This window comes from Eufriesea mexicana, unplaced genomic scaffold (assembly GCF_001483705.2).
Source record: "Eufriesea mexicana isolate 0111107269 unplaced genomic scaffold, ASM148370v2 scaffold4786, whole genome shotgun sequence".
In the NCBI taxonomy this organism is placed as follows: Eukaryota; Metazoa; Arthropoda; class Insecta; order Hymenoptera; family Apidae; genus Eufriesea; species Eufriesea mexicana.
Genome location: NW_016912807.1, coordinates 648,628 through 674,689, shown reverse-complemented (window position 1 = coordinate 674,689; position 26,062 = coordinate 648,628). Strand labels below are relative to the sequence as shown.

The following is a 26,062-nucleotide window of genomic DNA, read 5'->3' as shown; positions in this document are numbered from 1 at the left end:
TTCTCGGTACACGAGAGGAGCGGGTTTCAACATCGAATGTATAAGGAACGTGTTCTCTCGCACCACCTGTCCTATCCAGGAAACCTCAAGACACTATACAAGGCAGAAGTCACTCCTTAAACTTTAAAACTATGCGAGATTCTCTCCCGTTCCGCTGAATTTTCTCGGCTCTATACTCTATACGGAGACACGTATCGTTGCTTATGGATGAAACTTTCATTCGTTAATTCAAATTTTCTTCATAATTCAGCGTGACGTACGTTGGTTACGTTTCTCGTCGAAATGGCATATTGGCTTATAATGGATGGACAAGCGCTCTTGTTCGCAAACTCGGCGCAAGACTCCGAATACTCTCCAGACTCCTCAACGACCAATTTGTCTTTGGGCCTACTGACTTTGGGCCCTTCGACCGCCATCGATATATAACGCCTATGGTTATGCGCGAAGGAAAAGGAAAGGGGCAGCGAAGAGAGAGATAGAGATAGAGAGAGAGAGAGAGAGAGAAGGACTGCAAACTCGCGAGGGGAGAAGTAAATCAACGAGGGAAATAGCGAGTGAAGAGGTCTGTTACAGTTATTAGATCGATATTAGGGACGGAAAGTGAAATCCAGAGACAATGGCTAACCCTCGTACAGGCTTGGTCCCCAAATATATATTCGGACGACCAGGCTAGCACCGGATTTGGGTGAAAATGCGCAAAAAATAAGGAAAAGAAGAAAAGGGAACTTGTAATAATTCACGTTCGTCCTTCGATAAAAGTATAGTGGCGCCATGGTGTTTTCAGGTAGCCAGCGTTACGATTCTTTATTTGAAGAGTAAAAAGCGTAACGGGTTCGAGTATTATCGAAACGGGTGTTTAGCTAACAGCCAAGAAGGGAGAGAGGAATATGTTAAAGATATGAATTCATAGATAAGGAGGTGGGAACTATATAAAGCAGCGAAATAGAAAGGTTACAGATGAAGTTGCGCATATGCGGTGCTCATGGGAAGATAATTTACAATTCTTGCGTTACTCGACTTATGACTGGGAATGGCAGATCCGACCGGGGAATTGTTTCAGCGAGACAATTCGTGAAAGAAAAATGGAGTTTTAGTAATAATTGGGAGAGATAAGCAAACTCGGTGCATGAGGTAATCACGAGCGGGATAGAACGAACGGACAAATCAGAACTGTATTAAAAATTATTCCCACTGTGTTCTTTGACAACAAGTTTCACCGATATTTACGTTAAAGAGAGTTGCAAGCTTAATTCGAGTGTCGCGCGATAACTGCTATTTCACGCTTAGCGGATACAGAGAGTGGTGCAAAATAGCTGCGAAATAATGCAAATTTAAAGGAGATGGTAGATGAAACTGCAGAACAAACTGTAATTATAATCCGGCATATTGACTCGGTACTAATTCGGTAATATCAATTTACATTTCTTTGGTATGTTTATATTTCAACGTTGATACAGTAAGATAAGATAAGATAATCGCCACACGAGTCACTACACTCGTAAGCACAGGAGTCATTTTCCGTAGTACGTCTCGCTTAATGTAATTAGTAGCAGGTATGCGCATAAAAATGTTATAATTACTGCGCACAAAGGTTGCCAAAGGATCATTTGGATCTTCTTTTGTACGGATCTAGGTAGCTCTAGGTAGCTCTAGGTAACATTAGCAAACAGCTTACGACTAATTTCGAGATTACCGTGGACGATAGCTTCGCCGTCTAAAATTATACCGAATCCCGCGACCTCGTTCATAGGAGAAACTTTAGTTGCAGCGCAAACATAAATGCATCTATTTCGAATGGCGGTCGAATAAAATGCCGAAAGTCAGCGGGCATTACGCGCATAACTAGGACACGTTTTAAATAAAATCCAATTCTATAGACTCGCGACACGAGACAGGGCACTTGGAGTAAAGAAGTAGAGGGTATGTAAAAGTAATAAGATTAATTCGCGTTAAGTAGTTGGATTGGCTAGTGCCAATGTTCGTTGATTCTCCGTTCTCTTTGGTGAAGTTGCACGGGCATCACGGTGACGTAATTTCCATCGAAAGAAACCCGTTAAATCATGGACTAGATCTAGAGGGTCTTGACTACCAGACAGCCTGGTCCCAGTCGATGTATTTCAGCCCCCAAAGCAACAGATCCAACGAGTTGTCGATCGTGGAACGGGAACTAGGAAACATGGCAAATTTCTATTGACTATGATAGCCTTTCCACGGCGTCGAGGTTTTCCACATAGAGGAGGAACCACGCCCGTACCATTGTGTCTCCGTAGCACCCCAGTCGGACTTGATGAACGCTGCTGCCCTCTCGCCGATCATGAACGCTGGAGCGGCCGTGTTACCGGAAATCACCTTTCGACACGAAATATCGCACGTGAGGTATACGGCAGTGCTCGACTCGCGATTAAAAAAGAACAAGGAAACGAGAAAATGTTAAATACTTGTGGCATAATGGACGTATCGGCGACTCGCAGCCCTCTGATACCGTGTACCCTCAATTTCGGGTCCACCACGGCCATGTGGTCCGAAGCCGGGCCCATTTTGCAGGATCCTGCCTGATGATTCTCTGGTCCTGTGTCCTGGCGCACGGCGCAGCTCCAGTACTCGTTGCTCGCGAACTGATACCGCGAGCAAGCAGACAGAGGAGCGTTGCTAAGCGTCATATTGTATTTCTGCAGGGCGCTAGTGTTGCCGAGCGACAAGGCTATCTGAATACCCTCGACGAGAATAGCCGTGTCCATTGGGTCGCTCAAATAATTTCCGTGGATCAAGGGCTTCTGGAGAGGATCGTTGCTAGCCAGCCGAAGAGTTCCTGGCACAGAAACCGATTCGTTTATAAACGCTCGCGTATAATTTGCGTTCGCGAGGACGCGAAAGACGCGGAGAGGAGATTCGAAGATGCGACAAAGGTACCTCTGCTGCGGGGTCGAATATTCGTCGGCGAGATGCTTATGCTGCGAGGTCCGTCGGACATGAGAGCACCCACTTCTCCCGTGGTGGCACAGGAAGCCTGATACCCGCCGAAAAAGAACTGAAGATCGGGATGATCGCGAGTGGTGTACGAGGACGGGAGAATGCCGGTTAATTGGGCTAAACCTGTTGACGACATGGGTCCTCTCTGGAAGGCGACGTACTCCAAAGCCGACGCCCAGTTCAGCTCGAATGCGTTTGGCACGTTTATCGTCCAGGACAACGTGAACGACACGTGATTCTGTAGATTTTCTCCGACACCTGGGATTACAGGATCTCGTAGATCGTTGGAAGAATATCGGGGGTGCAGGGGAACGCTTTAGTAAATTACAGGAACGGGTCACGGCTCTTACCCGGAAGATCTTTAACGACGCTCACGTTCACGGCCTGTAAATGCTCCTTTGGTCCAATTCCGGAGAGCAATAGGAGTTGAGGGGAGTTGACAGCTCCGCCAGAGACGATTACCTCGCGAGATGCTCGAGCTGTCCGAACTTCACCGTGCTGAAAATGCGTTCGTAATCTCGATTTAACGTCTCCAGGAGGTGGAAAGTAACGGGTGGTACGTGTTAAAAGTCTGGCGAGGGAAGAAAAAGAAAGAAAAAGAAAAAAAGGAACGTATCGTGACGTATGTTATCCCGACTTTCATAAATATTTCCGTATTATTGACAGGGGAAAAAATGGACGCCTTTCCCCGATATACGGATACATAGTATTACGCGTATCGTATCGTAGCGAAGCTAATGACGCGGTGACTTCGAATATGCATAAGTTCGCGTAACCGGTATACCAACTTGATAATATTGCACGCCGACCGCCTTCGCGTTTTCGATAATGATCTTCGTGGCAGTGGCGTTGAGAGCCACCTGAAGGTTTCGTCTGTGACGGAACGGACGGAGGAAAGCAGCCGCGCTGCTCTGTCGAACCCCGTCCTTGCTCGTCGTCTGAGCGACCGTGAACCCGAGGAAGTGATCACCGTTGTGGTCCTCCGTGAGCGGGTATCCTCTCTCCACCGCCGCAGCGAGGATGTCGCTGGAAATGTTAGGTCTCCAAGGAAACCTCTCGACGTTGAGCAACCCGCCGGTGGCGTGGTATTTACGTCCAACGCGATTGATCTCCGTGTTGTTCTCCGAGCACATGAAATACGGCAAGACCTATTGCGGGGCAAGAAAAAGAAAAAAAAAGTGTGTCGCGCAAAAGTTTGCCGCAGATTATTAGCGTGAATCAGACCGACGGATTGGTAAATCACTCTCGTTAGCTACACGCGATACGACTTACGCAACTGCTGCCAGGAGCGTGCCGTTACGTGCGCGAATTATCTGTCAGTCTCGAATTTTATCCACTAGCAACATTTCCGATCGTTTCTTCGATCCGGGACTTACCTCGTTCCACGACCAACCTTCGTTACCCATCGCTGCCCAGTTGTCGTAATCCTTGGGGTGCCCCCGCGTGTACATCATCCCGTTGTGAACCGACGTGCCGCCGAGGTTCTTGCCTCTTGGCCAGCTGCAGGATCCTCCGGTCGCCAGACAGGCGTTGCTCTCGTTCACGGTCCGATATTGCCAGTCGATCGCGGAGCCTGTTCCAACAAGGCCAACCTGATTTTCGCGACTTTCTTCGCCGATTAATCCAAACAGTAGGCAAAACGCGACGACCTACCTAGGAACATGGCCACCATGCTCGGCGCCTCGGCACCAGGTGGCTCGTCGGGCCCGGCCTCGAGCAGCAGAACTTTCCATTCCGGGATATCGCTGAGCCTGGATGCTACCACGGATCCGGCTGTTCCTCCTGCGGGTTAAACGTCGAAAGAACGTGCGAAAATCGCGATTACGGAGCCGCTTGTTCACCGATCGAAATCGCTGCAGCTTCTCCAGCCGCGGGAAACGCGTTTCGCACGGACGACGAACGTTCGCGATCGCGTCCAACGAGCGTCGCATACGACGCACGAGTCGCGGGAAAATCTGGCTTAGCGCGGGTTAGAAAGTGGTTCGATAAGGCCTTGGCCGTGGTGTGCCAACAGGTAAAAGTAATTATACCATGCGTGTAGGTTTACGCTTGCCGCGGTGTTTTGGTACGCGAAACGTGTTTGTTTCACCTTCGATTACGCGAGCCGCGTGCTTCCACGCGCGTGCATGCAAATGCGGCGAGTCGAAAGAGCGAAAAATTGGAATCGGTACTTTCGTTTTCGGAAAGGGAACGGGAGCAGGCCTCTTCCGCGTGCTACGGCACGCTCCATTTTGAAACGCGCGCGGATCGCTGGCGGAAAGAAGCTCGGACTGCGAGGCGGGTATTTCTTTCTCGTCATGGCCACGTATTATTACGATGAGGTTCACGTTCGGGTTACCGCGGACATCCCCGGTGTCGTTAACAGTGGCGTTTATCGGTGACGCACGAAACAATAGCTACGCGTATGCAAACAGACTAAGGAAAACTTTGGTAGAAATATTCTTCACCCCGGCGATAAGGCACGAGGAAATCGGACGATTTGTATTTCGTTATCTTGTTCCGCGAAAGAATGTCGAGCGAGTCGTCAGGCAAATGGAGAAGGTGGAATAAATTAAAGCAATCGCACATGTGCGGTTTCGCGGTGCAGGAAAGGAAGTGGCGCGGTTCGAGGGAAACGAAGCAACGTGAAAGCTCGTGTAAATATTTGCAGCGAATGACACGTAAATGTTGCAGTTTTATCTTTGACGGGCATCGGAAACGCGTTGCTGCGCTGGTCCTGCGTCGCGTCCGAGATATTTATGAGACTTAATTATGAGCCCACGCTTTGGAAGATTAATACGTCAAGCTTTGGTCGTTGCGAAATTATATCAGGCTCGTCGTTGCTGTTCGAAGTAATTAACGGACTAACAACATGTTCATGGAGTTTAATATTAATTAACGACGGTACTCCTCGCAGACTCGGTTTTTCTCGTCGCTCGACGCAGATTTAATCGCGCCGACGGATATTCGGCACGACTGCGGCTGTGTTCGATTCCACTCGGGATCCATCGAGAGGCAGAATCGCGCGTTTTGGCGCCATTGTTCCTTTCTAATCGAAACGACTCTGGAAGAGGCAAAGGTTCCGTGACTATCGAACAGCGAAGGAAACGCGGCGCGCGAATCGGCGAGGCAGGTTAACCGCGATAATTAGTTCCGCGTTTAATCGGCGCATCGTTGAATCCATCGATGAAATCGCGCAGGAGATAGCGATTGTGCCAATGCCTCGCGCTTTTCCGACTAGTCGCGCGCAGTAGCGCGGAAAATAAGCCGTTTCGATTACGACTCGCTCGTTGTTGCGCTTGTCTCGATTACCCTGTTTGCTCTTCGCGTGGATTAATCGAGGAAAAGCGTGGTCGAAAATCGTAACGGGCGGTGGAATCGATGAGCCTGCAAGATTCTGCGGGAGAAGAATGACCGTAGCTAAGAGATGGAACGATGGAAACTCGGCGTTATTGGGTCGGCTCCGGTTTTAACGCATTGCGTATCGTGCAGAAATCTCCACGACAGCGCGTTGACGTCTAAGGTCCGTGACAGATGGCGCGTGAAAGACGAGAAAACTCGCGAGCGGTACGCGCCGCGTTCAAGAATCGGCCGATATCGATTCCCGGCTTCGTCACCGCTCGCAACGCAAGTAAATCCGAGGCAAAGAAGTGCCGGTTCTTACGCGGCGAGTTTGTTTTTCTCGCGATCGGCGCCGGTGCTCTATGTCATTTTCCGCAAACGCGAGCCCGTTGCTGCTATAACGGCACGAGATCAGCAGGTGAAAACGGTTCTTGCCGGGCAAAAACGATCGACTCGGTTGCATAACCGGCACAGCGATGCATTAGAGGGAAGCCGCCGAAAGGAGCGGGATCGCTGGATCGAAGCGACCGCCGTTCGGTTATTCTTCGTTTCCCTCGATTTCCTTCGATTTCCCATTATTTCTCGGCAGTTTTATGTCCTCGCCGGCGTGGAACCCCGGGCTGAACCGATTCCGGTTACGTTCCTCGCGGATCCTACCTACCGATCTACGCTCCGCGTATTCCGATTCCTTGGACGCGTCACCGTGATACCCGAATCATCCTCCGTGACCTAACGTTAGCCGCGGTGCAACGTTATTTACGCCGCTCCGCCGGTAACTGCGGCCCCATCCGCGCATAAAGCGAGCCGAGCTGCTTATTTCGCTCGTCGATCTCTATCTTTATGACCCACCTTCGTTTCTACCGGACAATATATTTATCGTTCGACGATATCCCGTTCCCGCGTGCAGACAGTTTAGCCGTAGAGTCAAACCGTGTCTCCGTCCTCCGCGCGTTCTTCTCCGTCGTGACACAGGATCAGCGCGATTCCGGATTACACCGCGAGGTAAAGGAAGATAAAGTGTCCTCGTTGGATAAAAGTCGTGCGACGTGGAAAGACGTTATTCCACGGTTATTCGACCCCCGCGACCGCCATCGAGCAGCGTTCCCGCGATCGGCTTTTGAACAGGGCTGTAACGCGACGAGCAGAAATTTCACACTAATCTGCGCGTAGCCGCGCATCGATGCCCAGGAGCAAAAAGGAAGGCGAAAAATTGCGTATAATCGAGGAAAAGTGTCACCGAGCAAATAACGTTTTCATCGCGCGATACGCTGAATATTCGGCGAGATTATGCAAATACCGGCTCGACCGACTATAAAATATTTTGCGGTACGCAGCCTCGCGAATTGCATATTTTACCTCCACTCACGCGCCCCGCGCACGTTCTCCGAACCAACTCTCGCTGTTTCTTTGGGCCTTCTCCAGGGCGATCGAACGATGACCACGCTTCCACGTAATCTTAATTACTCCGTGTTCGATACGAACCGGTTTCCCGCGACTCGTGTAACGCTAATATCGCGATTACTTTTTGCCACAGCGCGCACCCAGTTTTTCGAATATCGTCCCCGAGTATGCCGGTTCTCAGCACTTGTCGTTTAACGATCCGTTCCTGCTGCGAGCAATGAAAATGTAACAGTGTCGAAATGCGACAGAGAGAGAGAGAAATAAGCGACGGAGAGAGACACGGGAACACGTCGGACCGGTCGAGATTGGAGAACAGGGCGAAAATGAAATTAATAACCGGGTAATCAGGCGAACCCATCGAACGAATAGCAGTCGCCGTTAATATCGCGGCCAAACGGTGGACGATCTCGATCCGTCGAACCGCGTTTCTCGTCGTTGCGTCGTTCGCCATAATCGAGGAATTACGATCGAGCCGGCGGTAGCCTCGGATTCGCGATAATTTTGTTTGACCCCCGCGCGTATGCGTAAATACCGTTTACGGAGATTGAAAATGTTTCTCGTTCCGTTGTGCGGGACGCAGTGCGGTTCGATCGTTCCGCCATTACCAGTCGGTCACAGTCGCAGACAGACGGGAACTCACTGGGACAGCGACTCATCCGTTTAACGATCTCTCCCAGCACGCTTTAACCTTTTCGCTCCTGAGCTAGGAAGAGAGTAGCAAATGTCCTATTCCCAATTAATTTGACAACTCGAACAAAATTATTCTAAAAGACGGCAGGACGCGTTGGAACAGTTGGATCGTGTTGAGAAAAAATTTTTTAAGCTTTGACAGCTTTGAAATCCATTGCACGTTGTATGGCGTCCGCAGTCTGACAGTCGTGTCGTAGCGTGACGCCATACAACGTCTGCAGCAGTGAAAGGGTTAATTCTATGCTGACAGAGATCTGCGCGTCTAATAAACAACGATTCCTTTTTAATAAGAAAACAGATTTGTTGAAATTGAAATATTGCGCTAGGTTTCTCTCAACTCTAACTCTCATACACGAGATTCTCTATTATCTACGTCTCGGCTAAACGCATTCTGCCTCGCCCGCGCCCTTGCACCCTTATTTGAGCGTATTCGAGGTACTTCGGACACTCGGACATATTCCTAGACTTTCGTTCATTGCTTGCACTCGATCCGATCATAAATATCTCATCTATACAATCCTTGCACGCGGTCATCCACCAGTCCGCACGCAGTTCGGATGTTACCCTAAACGTCTAAGCCGGTCTCGATACCGCTCTTAACCCTTTGCGCTCGGGAGGCGCTCTTCAGTCGCCATTTGATAAAATTTCGAAGCTCGGTATTCATTTATGCGTGAAATTTCAGATAATGTAACGATGTGCGAGGTATCGAAATCAAATTATTCTACGCGTTGATTGTCATACGACTTCTTATTCGCTGCTCGGAAAAATATCGTCAGCTTTGTAACAGACAATCTTTGAACCCCTATTCTTCTTCAGCCAAAAAATCGTCGAGTGCAGAGGATTATTACTGTTTCCTTCGCTAGAGTCCTTCCCAGCTCGCAATACCACAAACGTATTTCTGTTCGGGTGTTCGGCGAACCAGCGGATCTTTCGTTAGCCTCCTTCGACAGTACCGACGCTTTTCCATTTCCACGAGTTATCCTTGGCAGCGTGACAGAATCGTGCGCGAAAGTGTAAAATTCACGGGCCGCGAGGTGCAACAGCCGGCGATGACGCTGCTTATCGCTCGACGGGCAACCGGATTAAAAGTTGGCGGGTCCCGCGATGAAAGAGGGAAGCGGATCGTGGAGTGTCGATCCTTATCGCGATTCGGTAGAGGCCTGGGACGGTTCGCGGTAATCTGGAGGAAGATGCCGGCACAAGGGAGACGGCGGGAATTAATTTGGAGCGTCGAACCGACGAAACGCTCGGAAGGTAACCGCGAACTCGCGCTCGGGATTTACGCGACCGTTTCGCCGACGCGTCGTAAAATATCCAATTACTAGCTTCTTTTTTCCCCCCCGCCGCAAACACCGTGTCCCCCGCGCGCACCCTCCTTAACCCGTTAAGCATACCGAGACAAGTTGCACGGTCATTTGTTTCGCGCGTAACGAGTTAACTTGTCGCCCGAGTTTACTAATTGCATTCGTTTAGAAAACGCCGCGATATCGGTCCTTTCTTCCCATTGCACCCCCCTGTTAATGCCCTTTTAATACCGCGTATCGCGCTTCGATCTCGCTGCGTCTTCGCGGATCGTACCTCCCCCGTCGTATCTTCTTCTCGACGGTATAATAATCCGCTGTAAAGGGATTAATCAAAGTTTGGTATTTTCCGCGGAGTTTATCCCGAGCACACCGTCGCGATCTACACCGTCCCGGTGGTGTTCTTTAAACTCGCCCCGATCCGTAATACCGAACTTTACCACGGATCAGGGAAATTGTTTCGTTCGTTTATTTACCCGCAGCCATATCGTTACGTTTCTTTCGAACGAGATCGGATGGTTCGCAGTTAGCCGAAGGAGATATACCGGCCGTTGACCTAATTTCGAATGATCCCGCGGGATACGTTCCCGATACGAATCAATTTGAAACGAATACATCTCCGGTAATAAGATTCAGGGGCATTTGCATTGGACGGGGAAAGCTTTCTTCGTTAACCGTTCCCTCTTTCGCCGGAAACAAGAGCTAATAAAGTATATTTAACTTGGATCGAATTTCTCGTAGTCGAAGCGTTACCGCTCGTTACCTATTTATTTCTCTCGATTTATGCTTGTTTCTCGATCGCGGTTACTCGCTCGTTTTAATAGAAGCGGTAAAACCACGCGAGCGAGTGGAGTGCACGACGAAGCGGAGTTGCGCGCGGTACGCGAACGCACGGCTCCGTGTCTAACCTTCTTTACGCGAGATTGTATTTAACGCGGAAATTACACGGACGATCTCTGTCCGTGGGAGAACGGATAACTTTCCAATTGTAATTTCAACCGGGACGAGCATCGAACAGATGCAAATGGGACGGGCCGCGATTAAACGGCGCGCATTTGCTCGAGCCGCGAACGCGCGCCGCTCGTACCTCTTACCGAGCAACTTTTCGCGCGATTTCCAGAGCGAATAATCAATCGCGGACATGGGAAACGGTCGAGCGATTTCCGTGGATTTCGTTACGACAAGTGCCGCTTCGGAATGTTGCATTGCGCTGGAGGAGCGTTGCTCGCGCGCTGTCTGCAACAGCGGGGTGACGCTTCATAAAATTTCCTTTCCACCTGGAGGAACGTCGATTCGCCGATTCGTACGTCGACCGAGTCGTAACGAGGAGGGAACGAGTTTAATCGACGTAGCCGGCCGAGTTGCAGCGATTAATTCGCGTTTGCCGGATTAAAAGTAGCCCCGGTCGTTAAAGTCTATTATAATATTAGCTCGTTGCCGTCCGAACGACGAGAAAGTGGGATTAATAATCGAGGTCGTGGAGAGGCAACAGAGGCTCGCGTGAATCATTCAGCGAAAGCCATTTGCTTTCGTTACGGTATTTCGGCCGGAATGCGTGGAAATTTTAATCACGGGGTGAGCTGTATGAAAATTACCCCGCAACAGCGGCGGCACTCGCGGGAATTCGCGGGAATTCGCGGGAATTCGCGGGTATCGAGTTATCGAGCGTGTACTCACCGCCAACCACGATGAAGTCGTAGTAGTACTCCGGTGGATCCACGGGTCTCACTCTCTCGCACAGCTGAGATATTTTATCCTGGGCTCGAATGAACGTGTCCAGGAGGGTCATGAACGTGAGGAACTGAGATCCGGGACAGCTCTGCGCCAGGCTCGGTCCAAGATACGGCGTCGAGCAGGGCGACGAGACTGACACGTTGTAGGACATTCTACGAGCAACGAAACAACGGTTATTCCGCGCGACGTCCGAGCAAAAGGCAACGATCGATGAGGATGGTGCGCGACGGGGTAATTGGACGGGCTCGGATCGGATCCTGCCGCGTTACGCGGCGAGATTCGCCAGGGAAAAAGCGAAACCGAGCGAGCGAGCGAGCGGGTAACAGAGCAGCGCGGCGAAAGATTCGTTAACGACTCGTGAACGCTCCGCGTGGAGAGATCGATCCGCTCGCGATGGCTGATCGCAGCCAGTTGTTTCGCGCACTCTCAGGTATTCGCGTTTCGTCCAGATTCCGAGACTCGGTTTTTGCCATCGGTTCGCGTCCATATCCGGTGCTTGCCAATCGGAGTCAGGGACATATCGAAATCGCCTCGTTTCGAACTCGCGGCCACTTTCGCGCGCGAAAAGACACGGTCGTTTCGAACGCGCCGCTGCGTCGCATGATCGAGTTTTGCAATTTTTCTTTTTTTCCCGTTTTCTTTTTTTTTTCGCGCGTGTGCGTGTGTGTGTGAAGGAACCGCGGAAAATGTTCGTTTTTCGACACGGTTTGCATAATCGCGCTGGAAAATTAGGCGAATTAAAATCGGATCGAAATAAATATTCGTATTAATTAGCGGGCCCGGAAAATTAATGCAGATCCTAACAAACCGGCCACGTTAATTAATTTACCTCTAATTAACGCGGCTGAATTTGCCGCGTGTACCGGCGCGAATTAATGCCGGAAGAAATAAAGCGGAAAAAATGCGCAGCAAGACGATAGTTATTAAAACGCACTTTGCCGATGCCGTAGAAAACGCGGTTACTTTATCGTGCCGCTGTTTCGCGAATAACAAAGGACCGGTGTAACCGCGATTTATTCGCATTCCGTCGTTTTTCCGTTGTTTTGCCGTCGTTTACGGTGCCCGCGCCGGCGTTCCTCGGCGAAAATTGGCCAACGACGAAGATTTCTCGCCGCACTTTGCGCCGGTCTCGGATCGACGGACAGATAAACGATGCTCTATTACCGGACGCTGTCGGCCGACTGCCATTTTCACTTTTACCCTGCAGCGAACGCACTCGACGTACCTGAACTCGCGTAGGAAAGCGGGCGATCGGCCGGAACGAAGTGGAACGAAACGAAACGATGTTTCCAATCGGGGATAAACTCGCGAGATACACGCGTCGTGACGCGACGAAAGCTCGCACGTGCCACTCAGTCTCGTAGTGGCATGCGAGCAAGGTGTAACTGTAAAACCTCTCACCGTAGAACGTCTCTTTATAATTCATCTCCCACCCCGTCCTGGCTCTCTTCCCCGGCGGAGGCACGCGAATCACATCCGCGGGAAAATCTCGGCGATTTTTTTCGATGGCTTTTCTGATTCGACGCGTGTGCCAAGGTCAAGATCATCATCGTCGTCGTCGCGTACTTTCCGGTGGCGCGCGCGATCGATGGCGCGGCTGCGGGAGGATTCTCGATCGGCGAGGCGAAGCGGAGGACGATTATCGCGCGTGTCAATCTTTCTTCTCCGTTTCTTTCGTATCCTCCCGTAACCGCAGCGTTTTAATAGCGTTCGACTAATCGTGAGACCTTTGACCTTTCAAACCGGAAGAGCCAAACCGGGAAACCGGTGTTCCACGTTGCTTTGTCAGACCATCGCTCCAGCGCCCTTTGTATCGCTGCAATTTTTGTAATTAACCGTGCGTCGCCTACCTGTTTAATCGCTCGCGGTTACTCGAAAGATCAGTATAGTCGGCAGTTTGTTTCGCTAAACAAACCGACACCGGCGGGCCGACTATCCGACTCGTCGCTGGAAACTCGATTTTAAACAGAGTTTGTTCCGTTTCAGCCTCTTTATCCTTTTTTTGTCTGCCGCGCGCGGCCGTTTTCGCGAGGAACACGGGTACAAAAGCGAGATATTCGCGCGAGTTCTCGAGGTTGTCGTAGCGCGGTCGGTTAACCCGTTGAAACGATTCGGTGTCCGCAATGAAATTATTAACGGGTCGAACATTGTCCACGTAAACGGCAACCTGTGCGCGTCCACCGTGTTAATAAACCGTGGATCGTTGGTTATTTCGTAGCAAGTGCGGCTAGAATATAATAACGCGACAACGCACACGTACGAACCGATAATAGCGTTCCACTTAGCCGCCGGATTCGGATTCACTGGCCGCGGGTACACCGCACCGGATACCCATTTTCGTGTGCGTACACTCTCCGCTCAGCTAACTCTTCTCCCGCAAACCCCTGCACGCGCGCCACTTCGTCGTACATCGCCTCCGTCGTGGACGAAAATCGGCCGGTACCCGGTTGTTACCCCGACGTGCCCCGACTTTGCCGAATCGGTGACCCCCTTTCCCCTTCGCGCCGGTTCCGATAAGACGCCTGATCCGCCTCTCGTTACGCGTTATCGGCTTTATCGCGATTTTCTTGGAAAGGTCTCGGTTCGACGGCCACCAATTACGCGGCTAACCGAATCCGTGGACCGCGCGAACGGTCCAGCGACGCCATTCACCGCGACGATCCGTGAACGGTTTTGCACGCGCTGACGAGCCGAAGAATCCTCGGACCCTTTCGCGGATCCGTGAATCCGCATTGTTCGAGCGCGCGTCGCGCACAGTTGGCCGAGCAAAAATCATATTTCGCGGCAAACTCGCCGCTCCGTCGGACAATGGGACTTCCGGCTTTTTCCGCTTGTCGCGACTACCGTCGCACCTACCGACGCCCTGCCGACGCCCTGCCGACGCCCTGTCGACGCCCCTGCAGACACCAACGTCTCCGATAAATTTTCCCCCGCGCGTTTTTCGGCCGAACCGGCACACGACGGGGGCTGCTGCCGAGCGGAAAGGACGGAAGCGGGTAAAGCGAGCTATTACTTTCCTCGCGATTGCTCGTCGGTTACGCGTCGGTAATAATTCGTCACGGGGTCTGCTGTTGCAACGACGCCAACGTTGCCCGTGACAGCGCGAATCGTTCGCGCGGATCATCTTTGCAGGCGTGTGGGCGTCGTACGCGACGACCCCCGTCCCGTTTTTTCGCCCGACACCATGGCGTACGTCGATTTTTCATCGCGAACGCGACGCAGGCTTCTTCGCGACGCCCATCCCTCGAGTGGTTCGGGCGCGAACCGAATTTCTTGTTACGACGCGGATGGGAACGCGACGTCGCGTCGCGCCAACGCAAACCCTTAAGAGAAGCGAGCTTTTGCGGCCGCAGAGGCGGAAGAATTCTGGCCAAGTTGGCAACCATTAATGCGTTCATTAATCTTGCTCCCGAGGGGAAATAACGAACGCGCTGGTTCCCTAGCAACTGGCGTTTCTCTTTCGTTTTTGCGGCACACGCGGATCTTGGCGAGTGGGCGTATTTTACTCGATGACGATCTCGATGACTGCTCGCGAGCTCGCGGTTCGATGACGAACGTATTTACGCAAGGTATTTCCGTCTTGTCAAACAGGAATACGCTCCCTATTGTGTTCTTTCTCCGGATTGCTTGTTCGACAAACAACGGGAATCCGTTCACGGGAATCGATACCGTATGGTTTTGCGTTTCCATTCCGACGATAATCATCGTCTCTCTCTCGGACGTCGCTATCGGCGCATCGACGGGTCCCGCTTCGGCGAAGCCGTGTTTCACGGGTCTAACGGATAAATAATTAATCGCGACGATAAGAGTGGCAGATTTTACGAGTGACGCGACGGTATGACAACCGTTTCCTTTTCCAACCTTTTATCGACGCTGGAACGCGCGTGCGGATTTAGTCGATGACACACGTCGACCCGGCCCACCCGCGCGGACATTCCCTGGTTACGCTCGGCGTACGTAGAAAATTACAAGACGTCAAATCTTCGACGATGTAATTACGCGTTAATCGTCCGTCCCATCGGCTTCGGTGATCAAACGCGATACGCGATCGTTGATTACGCGTAGCTCTCGCGCTCGTCGTCGTTAACGAGATACGTCGGTAAACATTTTCATTCGATGAAATAAAGTACGACCGGCATTACCGTTAATAAGTAGCGTTAATTATTACGTATTCCGCCGTTTGATATTTCAACGAACCTCGCGCGGACTGACGGAATTATTTTCGCCCGGTGCTCGATGACACGCGACCGTTGATTCAGTCGTTATTTAAATACTGACGGTCGGTTAGCGCGGCTCGGCTCGATCGTTAAATATGCAAATGTCGGCATAAGATTCGACGATACGAGCGGACACTTTTCCCTTTGTCCATTCGCAGCGTCGACGACGAAGCGGCTCGCGGCTCGCGGCTCGCGGAGCACAGCAAAATGGCGGCGGGATAAAGTCGCGGAAGACAAACTCGCGGGAATACCGACGGCAAGACCGAAGGAAAATGAGATTTAATAGGTGGACGAACGAGTTGGAAAGCGGGAAGAAAGTTTGTTCGCGAGTATTTGACGGGGAAGTTAACGAATCTGTTGGTCGCTTTGATTTTTCGAGCGCGATCGTTTCGCTTTGCGGAGGTTTCGCCTGGCAACCAGGAGGAAGCGGAGGAACGGCTATGGCAGTGGTATCCATGGACGCAAAGGTATATAGGTGGTATCGAGCGGCTGTATACGCGTCTCGTCCGTATTTTACACGATGCTCGTCCGCTTTAGTGGAGCACGTTACGAGCATTAAGGCGAGTCGGTGGACGCAGCGCGGCCGCTACAAATGGCCCGCGATTTTTTCTCCTCCCGAATATCGCCGCGCGTCCGATGCACCGGTAATATTCGCAAGCGGAATATGGCGATGACATCATATAAAACCTCGCGGAGCCGCGAACCCGAGAGTTCGACGTCGCGATCGCATCTCGTTCGCGGATCATCCGTCATCCGCGCGGTGAATTGCGTTCTTAGCCATTCCCTTTTACACGAGGATTACGTAAATCGGATGCTTGTCTGCTTCCAATATTATTTCATTATCCAACGACGAGCCAAGTAAACCGCTGCATCGATAATAATTACCTATTCCTCCGCGCCAGCAGATTCCTTCCGCGGAATCACGCGAGGATTATAATGCGCGATGGGGACCCTTCCTGTCCGGACGATCAGCGCGAAAACGCTTCGAGAATTGCGCCAATCGCTCGTTGCCTCGTCGCGGATATCGTTATACGCGCGGCGCGCGAGAAGCTCGAACGACCGTCTTCTGCTCGTCGTAAAAGGATACGCTGCCGTTGAGCAAAGACAGTACTCGCTCCCGCTCGAGTAAACTAAGGAAACGTAATTTTCACCTTCTCGGACGTTCTAACCGCGCTCCGTTTATCTTTCCACCGGCTCCGTTGGCCCGCGATAATGGCCGCGGAACGAAGTTTGACGAAATTACAAAAATCCATTTTCGACGCGTAAGGAAAGAGAAGCGAAGGAGGAACGAGACATCCTCGATCCACGAGGATCGGTGCAACTATCCGCAGGGTCGGAAAGTTTCGAGCGCGCGATCGCGTTTGTCGCGGGGAGTACGGTATTTATTTCGCGGAAGTTTGCTTGTTGCGAGGTGGCTGCTGCGCTTAACTGCGAGCGAGAGAAGAGACGAGCTGGGGATTTCATAAGGACAACGCACCGGTGACGCCACTTTTCATGTTTTTAATTTAAGCGCGTCTAGCCCCGTGAAATTTATATCGCACGGTCGATCATAACCTCTGGTAATTCCGAAACTCCCCGCGAAAGGGAATTAATGAGTCAGCTCGAGAAATAAATTTGTTCCTCTTTCTTTCGTTAAAATTAATCGGGTTGCCGAGACGTCCCGATTCACCGCGTACGACGTGCAGTATTTTGGGAAAGGTGAAAAGTCGCGATACGCGAAAGATCGTGGCGTAACCTCCGATCGACGTTCGATCTTTCGATCGACAAAGGCGCCAACGATCGTCTTCCCTTCCAGCCCTCCTTTACCCGCTCCGAGTTCGAGAGCTTTGCTTAAGCCGAGCTTAAATAAGCAAACTGTCGCGTAGGTAGGTTCGAGTGGCGTTTCGCCGTTCTCTCTTGTCTATGCCGCGAAACTTTTTGCCAACTGAATTCACTATCAACCGACCAACCCCTTGCGCGCGACCGCGGCGCAGCCGAAAATCCTGCGCTCCCGTGCAGCCGTCGGAAACGTTTCGCTTATTTTCCACTAAAATAAAGCGCGCCAACTTACTTTGCCGCCACTGTTGATCTTGCGACTCTACGATTCCTGAAATATCCATCCGCCCACGCGTATCTACCATCTACCGTAAACATTTAATAATTTCCTCGAAGAAAGTTCGAGGCGTGGTCGCGAGCTCGCGAGTCAACCGAGGCACCGTCAACGTCGTCGGCTAAAATAAACTTTGGCAAAGCTCGCGAGCTCTCGGAGCACCGAGCCGAAACGCTGTCTTCCTCCGGAGCGGGAGAAACCGAAGGAACCGAATCGTCCCGGCGTCGCGGTCGCGATCGTCGAACGCAAACGGCGTACAACGGAACTCGAGTGCCCGATGATCGACGATCGGTGAGATCGGTAAGGGATTCACGGGCAAACCTTGATCCGATAATTTCCACGAGGCTCGAGGGGCTGCGGAAGAGCTCTCGAGCGACATCGTTCGGCCATTGCGGTAGCGGTGTTTCCGCGAAACCGGAAACTCGACCCCTGCGGTAAGATTTGTACTATACTTTAGCCTGGTCTTGGGCTCTAAGTGTACTTCCTTGTATACCGTGAGGCTGAGCTGACGGCATCAAGTCGCTCCGTGAGCTCGCGCCAACGCTTCGTCGACTATCCTCGCTGGAAATTATTTCGTCGCTCGACGATGCCATCGTGAACGTACGACGAATACTCGAACGAGTTTGCATCGTTCGAGCACACCGACATCGCGTTGCTAACAAAGAACTTGCAACGACGAGTCAACTCGTCCGACAAAATGGCGTATCGTTGCACCGCGTGCCAACAACGCGCAACATCCGCCAAGCATCGATTGTTTGAACAATCTCGCGTTGCGTTGATATATCGTCGTGCATCGTGATATTCGATATTCTATGTTTCGCTAAAGAACATGGCTCGGCGAGGAGCCGCGCTCCATATTCGAAATTAATTATTCCCCAAGCGTTCAACACTCGTTTACAACGCAAACGAAGCTTCGCGTTGCACGGTGGAGCAAAAATGACAACGGGAAATGGAGGTTAGATTAGTTCGATGGTAGAGGTTATGCTGTTCGCGCGAGGAATTTCAAAGCGAAAGTTTATGACTATTCGACGGGGGAATTTTGGGAAACTTTGGTTGCCGCGTATCGAAAACGAATCGATTCGTTTAGCCCGCATTGTTGGTTCGGTCAGTGTTATCGCATCGATTCTACGGAGAAATCGCGTTAAAGCAACGCCCGGTATACTTAAGCTCTTGCCGTTCGCTAAGCCCCTTTTGTCAGGGATTACGGACTCGTTAAACGGCCCGTCGGACCTGTACGTCTGTGCAAAGTATCGTGCCGTTCGGAATACCTGGAATTATTCAACGCCTGCGTTGGTCGGTGGCTGGCCACTGGTAACGAACAAAGCTGCGTAATTAGTGCCGTAGCCACGCGCGCGTTACCCACCCCGCGAATCTTCTCTCGAGGATGAAACGCGGCCGAAGGATGCGTCGAGGCGATAACGAAATATCGAACAGAGAGAGAGAGAGAGAGAGAGAGAGAGAGAGAGAGGGGTCGGGAGAAAAGCAGGAGAAACCCGGGCCATGGAAATATTATTTTTCCCGTGCTTATCGGACTTACGACCTGGGGTGGTGACTTCGATGCCGGACTCGAGGAATCGTCGTTCGCTGGTAAACCCACGGTTGGTCGACTGCAGTGGTAACATTTGCACTTACACTCGTGTGCCGATGGTGTTTCACGAGTTCTCGAACGCACACCGATCGCGGGGTTCTCACGACGCGAAGGAAAATAAGGATCGCGTTGGTCGGAGAGGACGGGTATGAACGGAAAGCCTGTTGGAAAAGGTTGTTACGTAATCGAGGTGGAAAAGGCAGAGAACGCGTTTCGTGGAGGATGCGCGATTGAAACGGACAGGTGATAAGGACAAAGAGGAAATCAAAGGAGTCTTTACCGGCGTCCGATGGAGAAAACGGTGGAGGGAAGACTGGGAAGGCGAGCGCGATAAAACGAAGATCCGCGGCAAAAGCGTTTCGACGAGGATGGAAGAAACATCGGGTGTCTCCTTTAGCGTAAGTTAACGAACGTAAGACGCGCGCGCGCGCGGCTTTCCTATCTCGAGTGTAGATCTGGAAAGTAGAAAAGTGCGGTTGGAGGATAAAACTTATGGCCTCCGCGGAGACTTTTTCCTGGATTTCCGGGATCAGCGAAGCGCCATCCGCGGAACGTTCGCCGGCTCCGATCTCTTTAAGCCCCGACGAGAATCGGCCGGCAAGAAGTCCTCTAACTACCATTCTTCCATCTCCAGCCAAATCGGATAGCGCGCTCGATAGAAATATACCGCTGTCGACCAACCAAAATTGCAGCGCGATGAAAAGGTCGTCCGCCGGTTTCCAAAATTTCCCATTGTTCGCCGTTTTCAAAGGGATAAATCGATTACCGTGTCGCGAAGGCGTTATTGCAAAACGTCGCGGTTCGTCGGACGCTTTCAATTTACATAGGCCAACGACAATCGTTGCCGGGACAAATGGGAAAACAGTAGGCCGTTGTTCGATCATCATTTCCGTTTGAGCTGCGCGTGCAACGCGAATGCCCCGGACCCAAAGGTACGAGAACGGGATTCGATCGAACGGCACCGGCGCGTAATTAACGTTCGAATGGTCGTTGCCGCGTTTCCACGGAGTTTCGCTTCCATTTCTGATCCATGCGCGACAAAACGCGTAACCCCTTGTCGACTCTCGATGGCCGCCCACCGGAAACCAACCAGCATCCGACGTTTAATCCGCGCGACCTCCAGCTCGCGAGATACGCGCAGCTTTACGAGCCACGAGGATCCTTAGAGCGGGGAGCATTTCTAGCCGGCCTAACCTTTCCTCCTCTTTCCATAAAGCAAGAATGGTCCCCGGTACAGGGCGTTGTTACGGTAGGAACTTGGACCGGCACGGGTCAAAGTACGTCGTTCCTACGACCTTCGTAGCGCGCACCGCAGCACGAAACACGAAAGTGTTGATGACTGAAAAGCGCGGTATGCACTTTGCGCTTACTTGGCTACGTCTGCTTTTAGCCTCCGTGTTTGCCTTTAAAGCTGTCGAAAATTTACGGCACCTTGGACCGCGCGCGCGCGCGCGCACCTTCTAACAAGGGTTCGCGTTTATTACGAAATTTCTCGGTTCCGCGGTAATACATACTTGCACGAGAGCGGGGAGCCGGAGGAGGGAAAAAAAATTTGAAAATGCGCCAATTAGTGCGTGAAACGCGGAAAAGCACGTCAACGCACGATCGAGCTGTTGGCAAACGACGACGACGAGCACGAAGACGAGAATCACGGAGAAAGCGCGTAACGGGAAGCGTACGCATTGGGCAACTAGCCTGTACGCGTAATAGATAATTAGACGTGTACGGTCTGCGGGAAGTAAAGAGTGGAAAGGATCGAACTCGAGCAGGCTTTCTTCTTCCATAAGAAACGAAATAACGCGAGAGTTTTCTGGCACGTCCTCGCAAAGTAGACCTCTCGAAAGTTTGCCGGGAAGAAAGGCTGGGGAAAAAGGGCGGCGAAAGAGGGGAAAGCCAAACCGAATTAGACCACTAGAGCAGAACGAACGGGGCCGTTGAAAAATTACAAACGACTCGCGATTCAACGCGAACAACCGGCATTCTCGCCCGTTATAACGCGCAAGTCTGTCCACCGTCGGGTTTCGCGCGGCCCCGCGAAGAATCGGCCGGCTCTTCAGAAAATATGTTTAATCGTGAATAACGCGCCGTTGCAACGGCGGCTTTCCAACCGACCGTAATTAGAGCATTCCTGTTTCACAGGAACTCGCGTCCCGTCCTCTCCATTCACCGTTTGATCCATTCACTCCACTTTTCCCTCCGATTCTCCACTCTCGTCCCCCTTCCGCCATCGATCTCGGCCTCTCTCCGCTTCTCTCGTCGCCACTTCGTCCGGTCCACCGACGAGTTAAATAAATCCCGTTTAACGTCCAAACTCGTTACCGGCTGGTATGGCCGCTGGCAAATTAGCGCGTCTCGTTGTTTCTTCGGTTCCGCGAGTAATACGACTAGATGGCTGAATGAGATAGAACAAATATGGCGGGACGACGGGCCGGTTGCGGATGGCGAAAGAGAAGTATCCGCAACAATGCGCAATCTTTTTCCGTGGAAACGAATCCGCGAGATACCGGCGCTCTCTTAACGAATTCCGTACAAGAATCGGGGGAACAATAGCGATATCGCCGTCGTGGGATAGTCGAAGATCGGAGGAACGAAAAATGCGATAGGCATCTGTAGGAAAAACGTGGAGATGTCGGGCAGATTTCGTTCGCAGATTCCCGACACGTTCGATGTGAAATATATTCGATCGTTAACTAGACAGGTGATCGCGACGCGACGATTTCTATGATCGACTGGTTCCGCGAAATCGGAGAAAAGCGTGCTGATTGGGAAACCGCGAGTCTCGCGACTGCTCGGTAAAAGGTAATTAACCCTCGTTAGCGTGAAAGCGAAGCTGGCATTCCATTAAACCGGCCCGGTTGGAGAGAAGAATCGGGACGAGTTTGGAGAAAGGACTCCGAAGAAATCGAAGAGTCGCGTCGCGGAAAGATGCAGCTTAAAAGGCATGGACAATGTCTCTGCATTTGGCTCCTTTACCGTCGCGTTTCTTGCCTCGCGTTTTTCCCTGGCCTCCTCTCCCCCTGGGGACACTGTCGTTCCGACAAACAATTTTCCCTCCGACCATGTTTCTCCCTTTTTCCGATACGACGCGCGCGTAGCCTCGCTTTCTCGCTCCGTGGCTCGATTCAAAGTCCATGGGCAAAACGGTTACTGGAACCGTACTTGTTGAGCCGCTTAATGGGTCTGAGAGCATCGCGAAAGTTGCTCCTGCAATTTTTCACTCTGCTAAGTCTCCGAAACTCCATTCGATTTCAGACTGCTCGACTTGTTCGAAGTTTGTCGCACCGGGCTCGCCGTTCTCCTTTCGACCTCCGCTCTCCGGTGTGCCAACCCTTGCCTTCGCTACGCGTCCCATTTCCCTGCTTTCCTCCAGCCCTCTCACCCCCGTCGCTCTTCTTCCACCCTGTGCCAGTGCTCGCGCGCGCGCGCGAGTGCCTCTGCCCCGTAGCGTCTCCAAAGGGTGTCGATGACGCTCCGAGTCTGTTCGACACAGGCGACGTGGACCCCCCTTCGACGAACAGGAATCCCGGTGACGCGCGCACACGACGGATCCGCGGAGAATGCGTGGCAAAATTGCATTCTTTCGCATTTAATTTCAACTCGCGCGTTTGCCCATACACGGGAACGACGGAGGACGTTTATTAAGGTTGCAAGCGCATGCACACTGTTACAGACGTGCATGCGTACGTGCGCGCGCGCTACGTCGAACCGGGGAACGTCTCTTTTGTTTGCAGCTGCAACGGCTGGTGGGGATCTCTAAATACGGAATAACTCGGCAAACGGGCGAGGAGCGGAAAGGGCAGCGAGAGGGTGGCCGCGCGATTATTTCGCGAAATTGCCTTTCGTCATATTTGCATCCATCGCTTTGAGCGAGTTGATTTTATCATTGATATTTTATGTAAATATCGGGCAGAGAAGCTGGCAGTCACAGAGGGGAATCGAGTCGGAATCGGGTCGGTCCTTTCCGGAAATTACCAAGCGCCGACCAAGTTGCTACGTGCGGGGGTGCTCGCGCGAACGCTACGTCTGTCAGTGTACCCCAACGAAATTACCAGCCGTGCCAGATTGCGCGGCAAATTTAAATACAATGAGCTTCGAGGTATAGCGGAATCGTAAAATCGGTCAGGCGCCAGAGTTTACGCGCCCCTGGTGCACGGATAAGCGTATCGACGAAAAGTCGAGAAGATACGGCGTCACGCGACGCATATGCACGTCCCGATCGTGATTCCTTCGCCATCGAGCAAACCCACGATCCACGATCCACGATCCGCGTCGTCGTATCTCGCAGTCCGTCGTAACGAATTTTATCGCGCGATCATTTTCGAAAAACGTGACGCGAGGGACGACGCGATAAACGGATGGCAGAGGGTGGCGGATGCGACGCGGACGTCGAGGCGAGTTGTTAATCTCGCGGAGGAAAATGTACGGTAAATATGGTCTCGCGGACTAGCCGGTAAAACGCGCGTGTCCGTTGATATCGAATTTGCCGGTAACGAAGCTCGAGGCTTTTGAATTCGGTCGGCTCTAATCGGAGACGCGCGGAGCAGAGCCGTCGGAGATTCGAGGCAGGAAACCGGCTGCCACGTTACGCGGCCAGCAAAAACCGACTATCGCGAGCCGGCTCTGATACCGACTAACAGCGAACATGTTGAAAGCATTAGGAAGTTTCTTGCTGGCCTGCTCGCTAGAAATTAGAGGCAATCATTCTCGGCTTAACCGATGCACGATTCGAACGGTTTTGCTCTCGTGCCACCGTTCCACCCTGCCGAGCCAACCCTTCTAATAACGGCAACGTTCTAGAACCACTTACCTACTGGGCGGCGTGGAAAGCCGAAATCGATGACTCGCTGAACCAACGACCAGTCTTTCTCAGACCTTTAGTCCGTCGAAGAGAACGAGGCGTTGTTGGTGGATGGAAACCGCGATAAGGAATGACAAATAGTGTCGCGTAACGCGGTGATAGTACTCGTATAAATATCCAAAAGCAAGGAGCGGTGTTCCCCCCCTGTAGCGGCGTTAATGACCGAAGCTGGTTCGATAAACGGAGGCGTCTAGGTCGTCGCAAATTATTCCAACACCTGCGACGCAATAGCCACCCGCGTGCGCACGTACAGGCGCGTACACGCGTGGCTGCACGCGTGTGCACGCGGTTGAACGCGAAGGCGCACCCGCGCGCGAGTAACGCAACGTCGCGATAAAGCGTGAGGTAACGAGAAAGGCACCGGAACGAGCGAACCGGAAATAAAGACCGGACGTTAGGGCTCGTCACCGGGACGGATTATTACGAGACGGATCGAGCTGCGTGGAACGAAAGAGCCGCCGGTAACTGCCTCTGCGAACGTGAAAAGCGCGAAACATCGCTTTCCTCCTCGAGGCCACTTTCATTTAATCGCCAAGTGCTTCACCTCGTGCCCGCGACCACGAGCCGCAAAGAAACCAAATTAACTATTTTGTCTTCCAAAGCGATCTCGCGCAAATTTACGCAATTACGCGCGTCCATCTGTAGTCTTGTTTCCCATTTTCTTTTTCCCTCCGTCCCTCTTTCGCTCTCTGCCTGGCTCGCTCGCTCGCTCGCTCGCTCGCGCAAGTGGCGCATGGCCATCGCGCTACCACCCCGTCGTCGTTTGGGGAGCTTTGCGGAATTATGCGAGTCTCTCGTCTACGGGAGATCCGCTAATTTTCCGAATGACGCGGTCGCCTCGAATTCTTAACGAGACTCGGTGGAGGGATTGTTCATTTTCCGGTGGAAGAATACCGAATTAATTTTTCGCGTTAATTTTTCCCGGCGATTAGAAATTTTCGGTAATTCGGTAATTCGGTAATTCCAGCGAGTCAGACGAAGGACGGTCGTAACGTTGGCACGAAAAAAGTGGTCGAAAGAGATAGCGAGTTTCCTCCGCTTTGACGGAATTAGGAAGATGTATCGAACGTCCCTTTCCCCGTCTCCGTCGCGAACTCGCGTAATTACATTAAGAATTTTACCGAAATTGCTGAGCTTCGCTATCCGTGGATACCTTCGCGAAGCTCTCCCTTTCTCTCCCTCTGCTCGTCCCGCGCCATGTAAAAACGCCATTTTATCTTTGCTCTTCAGTTTCGCGATTATTAGCAGCGTTTCCGCGTCTACCGTGTCCTCCGCCTCTTCGCTTCTCTGTGCCGCACGTGCACAGCGACGACGCTATCTGCTAATTATACGCGATATCTGCTAACTACTTAATTACAATGAATCGTCTAATATTCCGAAAGATCCGGGTCGGCCGCGTCGGCGCGTTCTTCTCTGCGCTTTTCCCACCTTCTAGATCGCGGATAATATCGAGCGCGGAATAAAATCACGCCGCGAAGAGGCTTCCTGCGCGTGTGGATTAGGAGTCGCGTGTAAATAACCGCAGCTCGACGACGCTTCGTTTTCCCGCGATCGAAGAGCTACCCCGTCGAGCGAGTTGCTCTTTTTCCCCATTTTCACGGGTTAACCCGTCGAAAGTCGTTATTCCCGGGCGAAAACTATCGACGAATAAATTCCTCAGCTGTCAATCGGAATGATCGGCCGGTGGAGCGGGAATCGCGCGTGGGGACGCGTTTATCCGGGGCGAGAGCGGCGCCCCCGTTGGTCTGGATCGAAAATTAGTTATGGATCGGAGGGATTCACGGTGACGCGGTAACGCGCGATTTAAGCCCGTGCCGTCTCATTGGCGGATCGATCGGAGCAGCCCGTGTTACGTTATCGCGAAATTATCGACGCGTTCTTGAAAGGTGGGTG

The 26,062-nt window shown here is 52.0% G+C and overlaps 2 protein-coding genes across 3 annotated transcripts in view; one reads left to right on the top strand and one right to left on the bottom strand.

Moving 5' to 3' along the window:
* Nucleotides 1-24,235, bottom strand: LOC108551661 (glucose dehydrogenase [FAD, quinone]). Of its 2 annotated transcripts, none has more exons than XM_017905899.1 (10): nucleotides 24,119-24,235; nucleotides 11,361-11,569; nucleotides 4,624-4,752; nucleotides 4,347-4,543; nucleotides 3,759-4,118; nucleotides 3,321-3,468; nucleotides 2,911-3,228; nucleotides 2,439-2,809; nucleotides 2,255-2,349; nucleotides 1-2,167 (listed from the first exon to the last, which is right to left on the bottom strand). In XM_017905899.1, exons 2-10 carry the CDS (start codon nucleotides 11,566-11,568, stop codon nucleotides 2,086-2,088), a joined length of 1,908 nt encoding a protein of 635 aa, XP_017761388.1. In that variant the 5' UTR covers nucleotide 11,569; nucleotides 24,119-24,235; the 3' UTR covers nucleotides 1-2,085. The 2 variants fall into 2 exon arrangements, with proteins under 2 accessions (XP_017761388.1, XP_017761387.1); XM_017905898.1 differs by lacking the exon at nucleotides 24,119-24,235 and adding an exon at nucleotides 12,643-12,791.
* Nucleotides 1-26,062, top strand: part of LOC108551629 (nephrin) — a 279,049-nt gene that overhangs the window by 56,191 nt on the left and 196,796 nt on the right. The window lies entirely within an intron of this gene.

Bases quoted from the DNA above. Each gene is read 5' to 3' on its own strand.
- LOC108551661 (XM_017905899.1), bottom strand. From the start codon at position 11,568: ATGTCCTACAACGTGTCAGTCTCGTCGCCCTGCTCGACGCCGTATCTT. The intron at 4,544-4,623 runs GTAGGTCGTCGC...TTGTTGGAACAG, and splicing joins CATGGTGGCCATGTTCCTAG to GCTCCGCGATCGACTGGCAA. The intron at 3,469-3,758 runs GTTGGTATACCG...ACGCATTTTCAG, and splicing joins TCGGCGTGCAATATTATCAA to CACGGTGAAGTTCGGACAGC.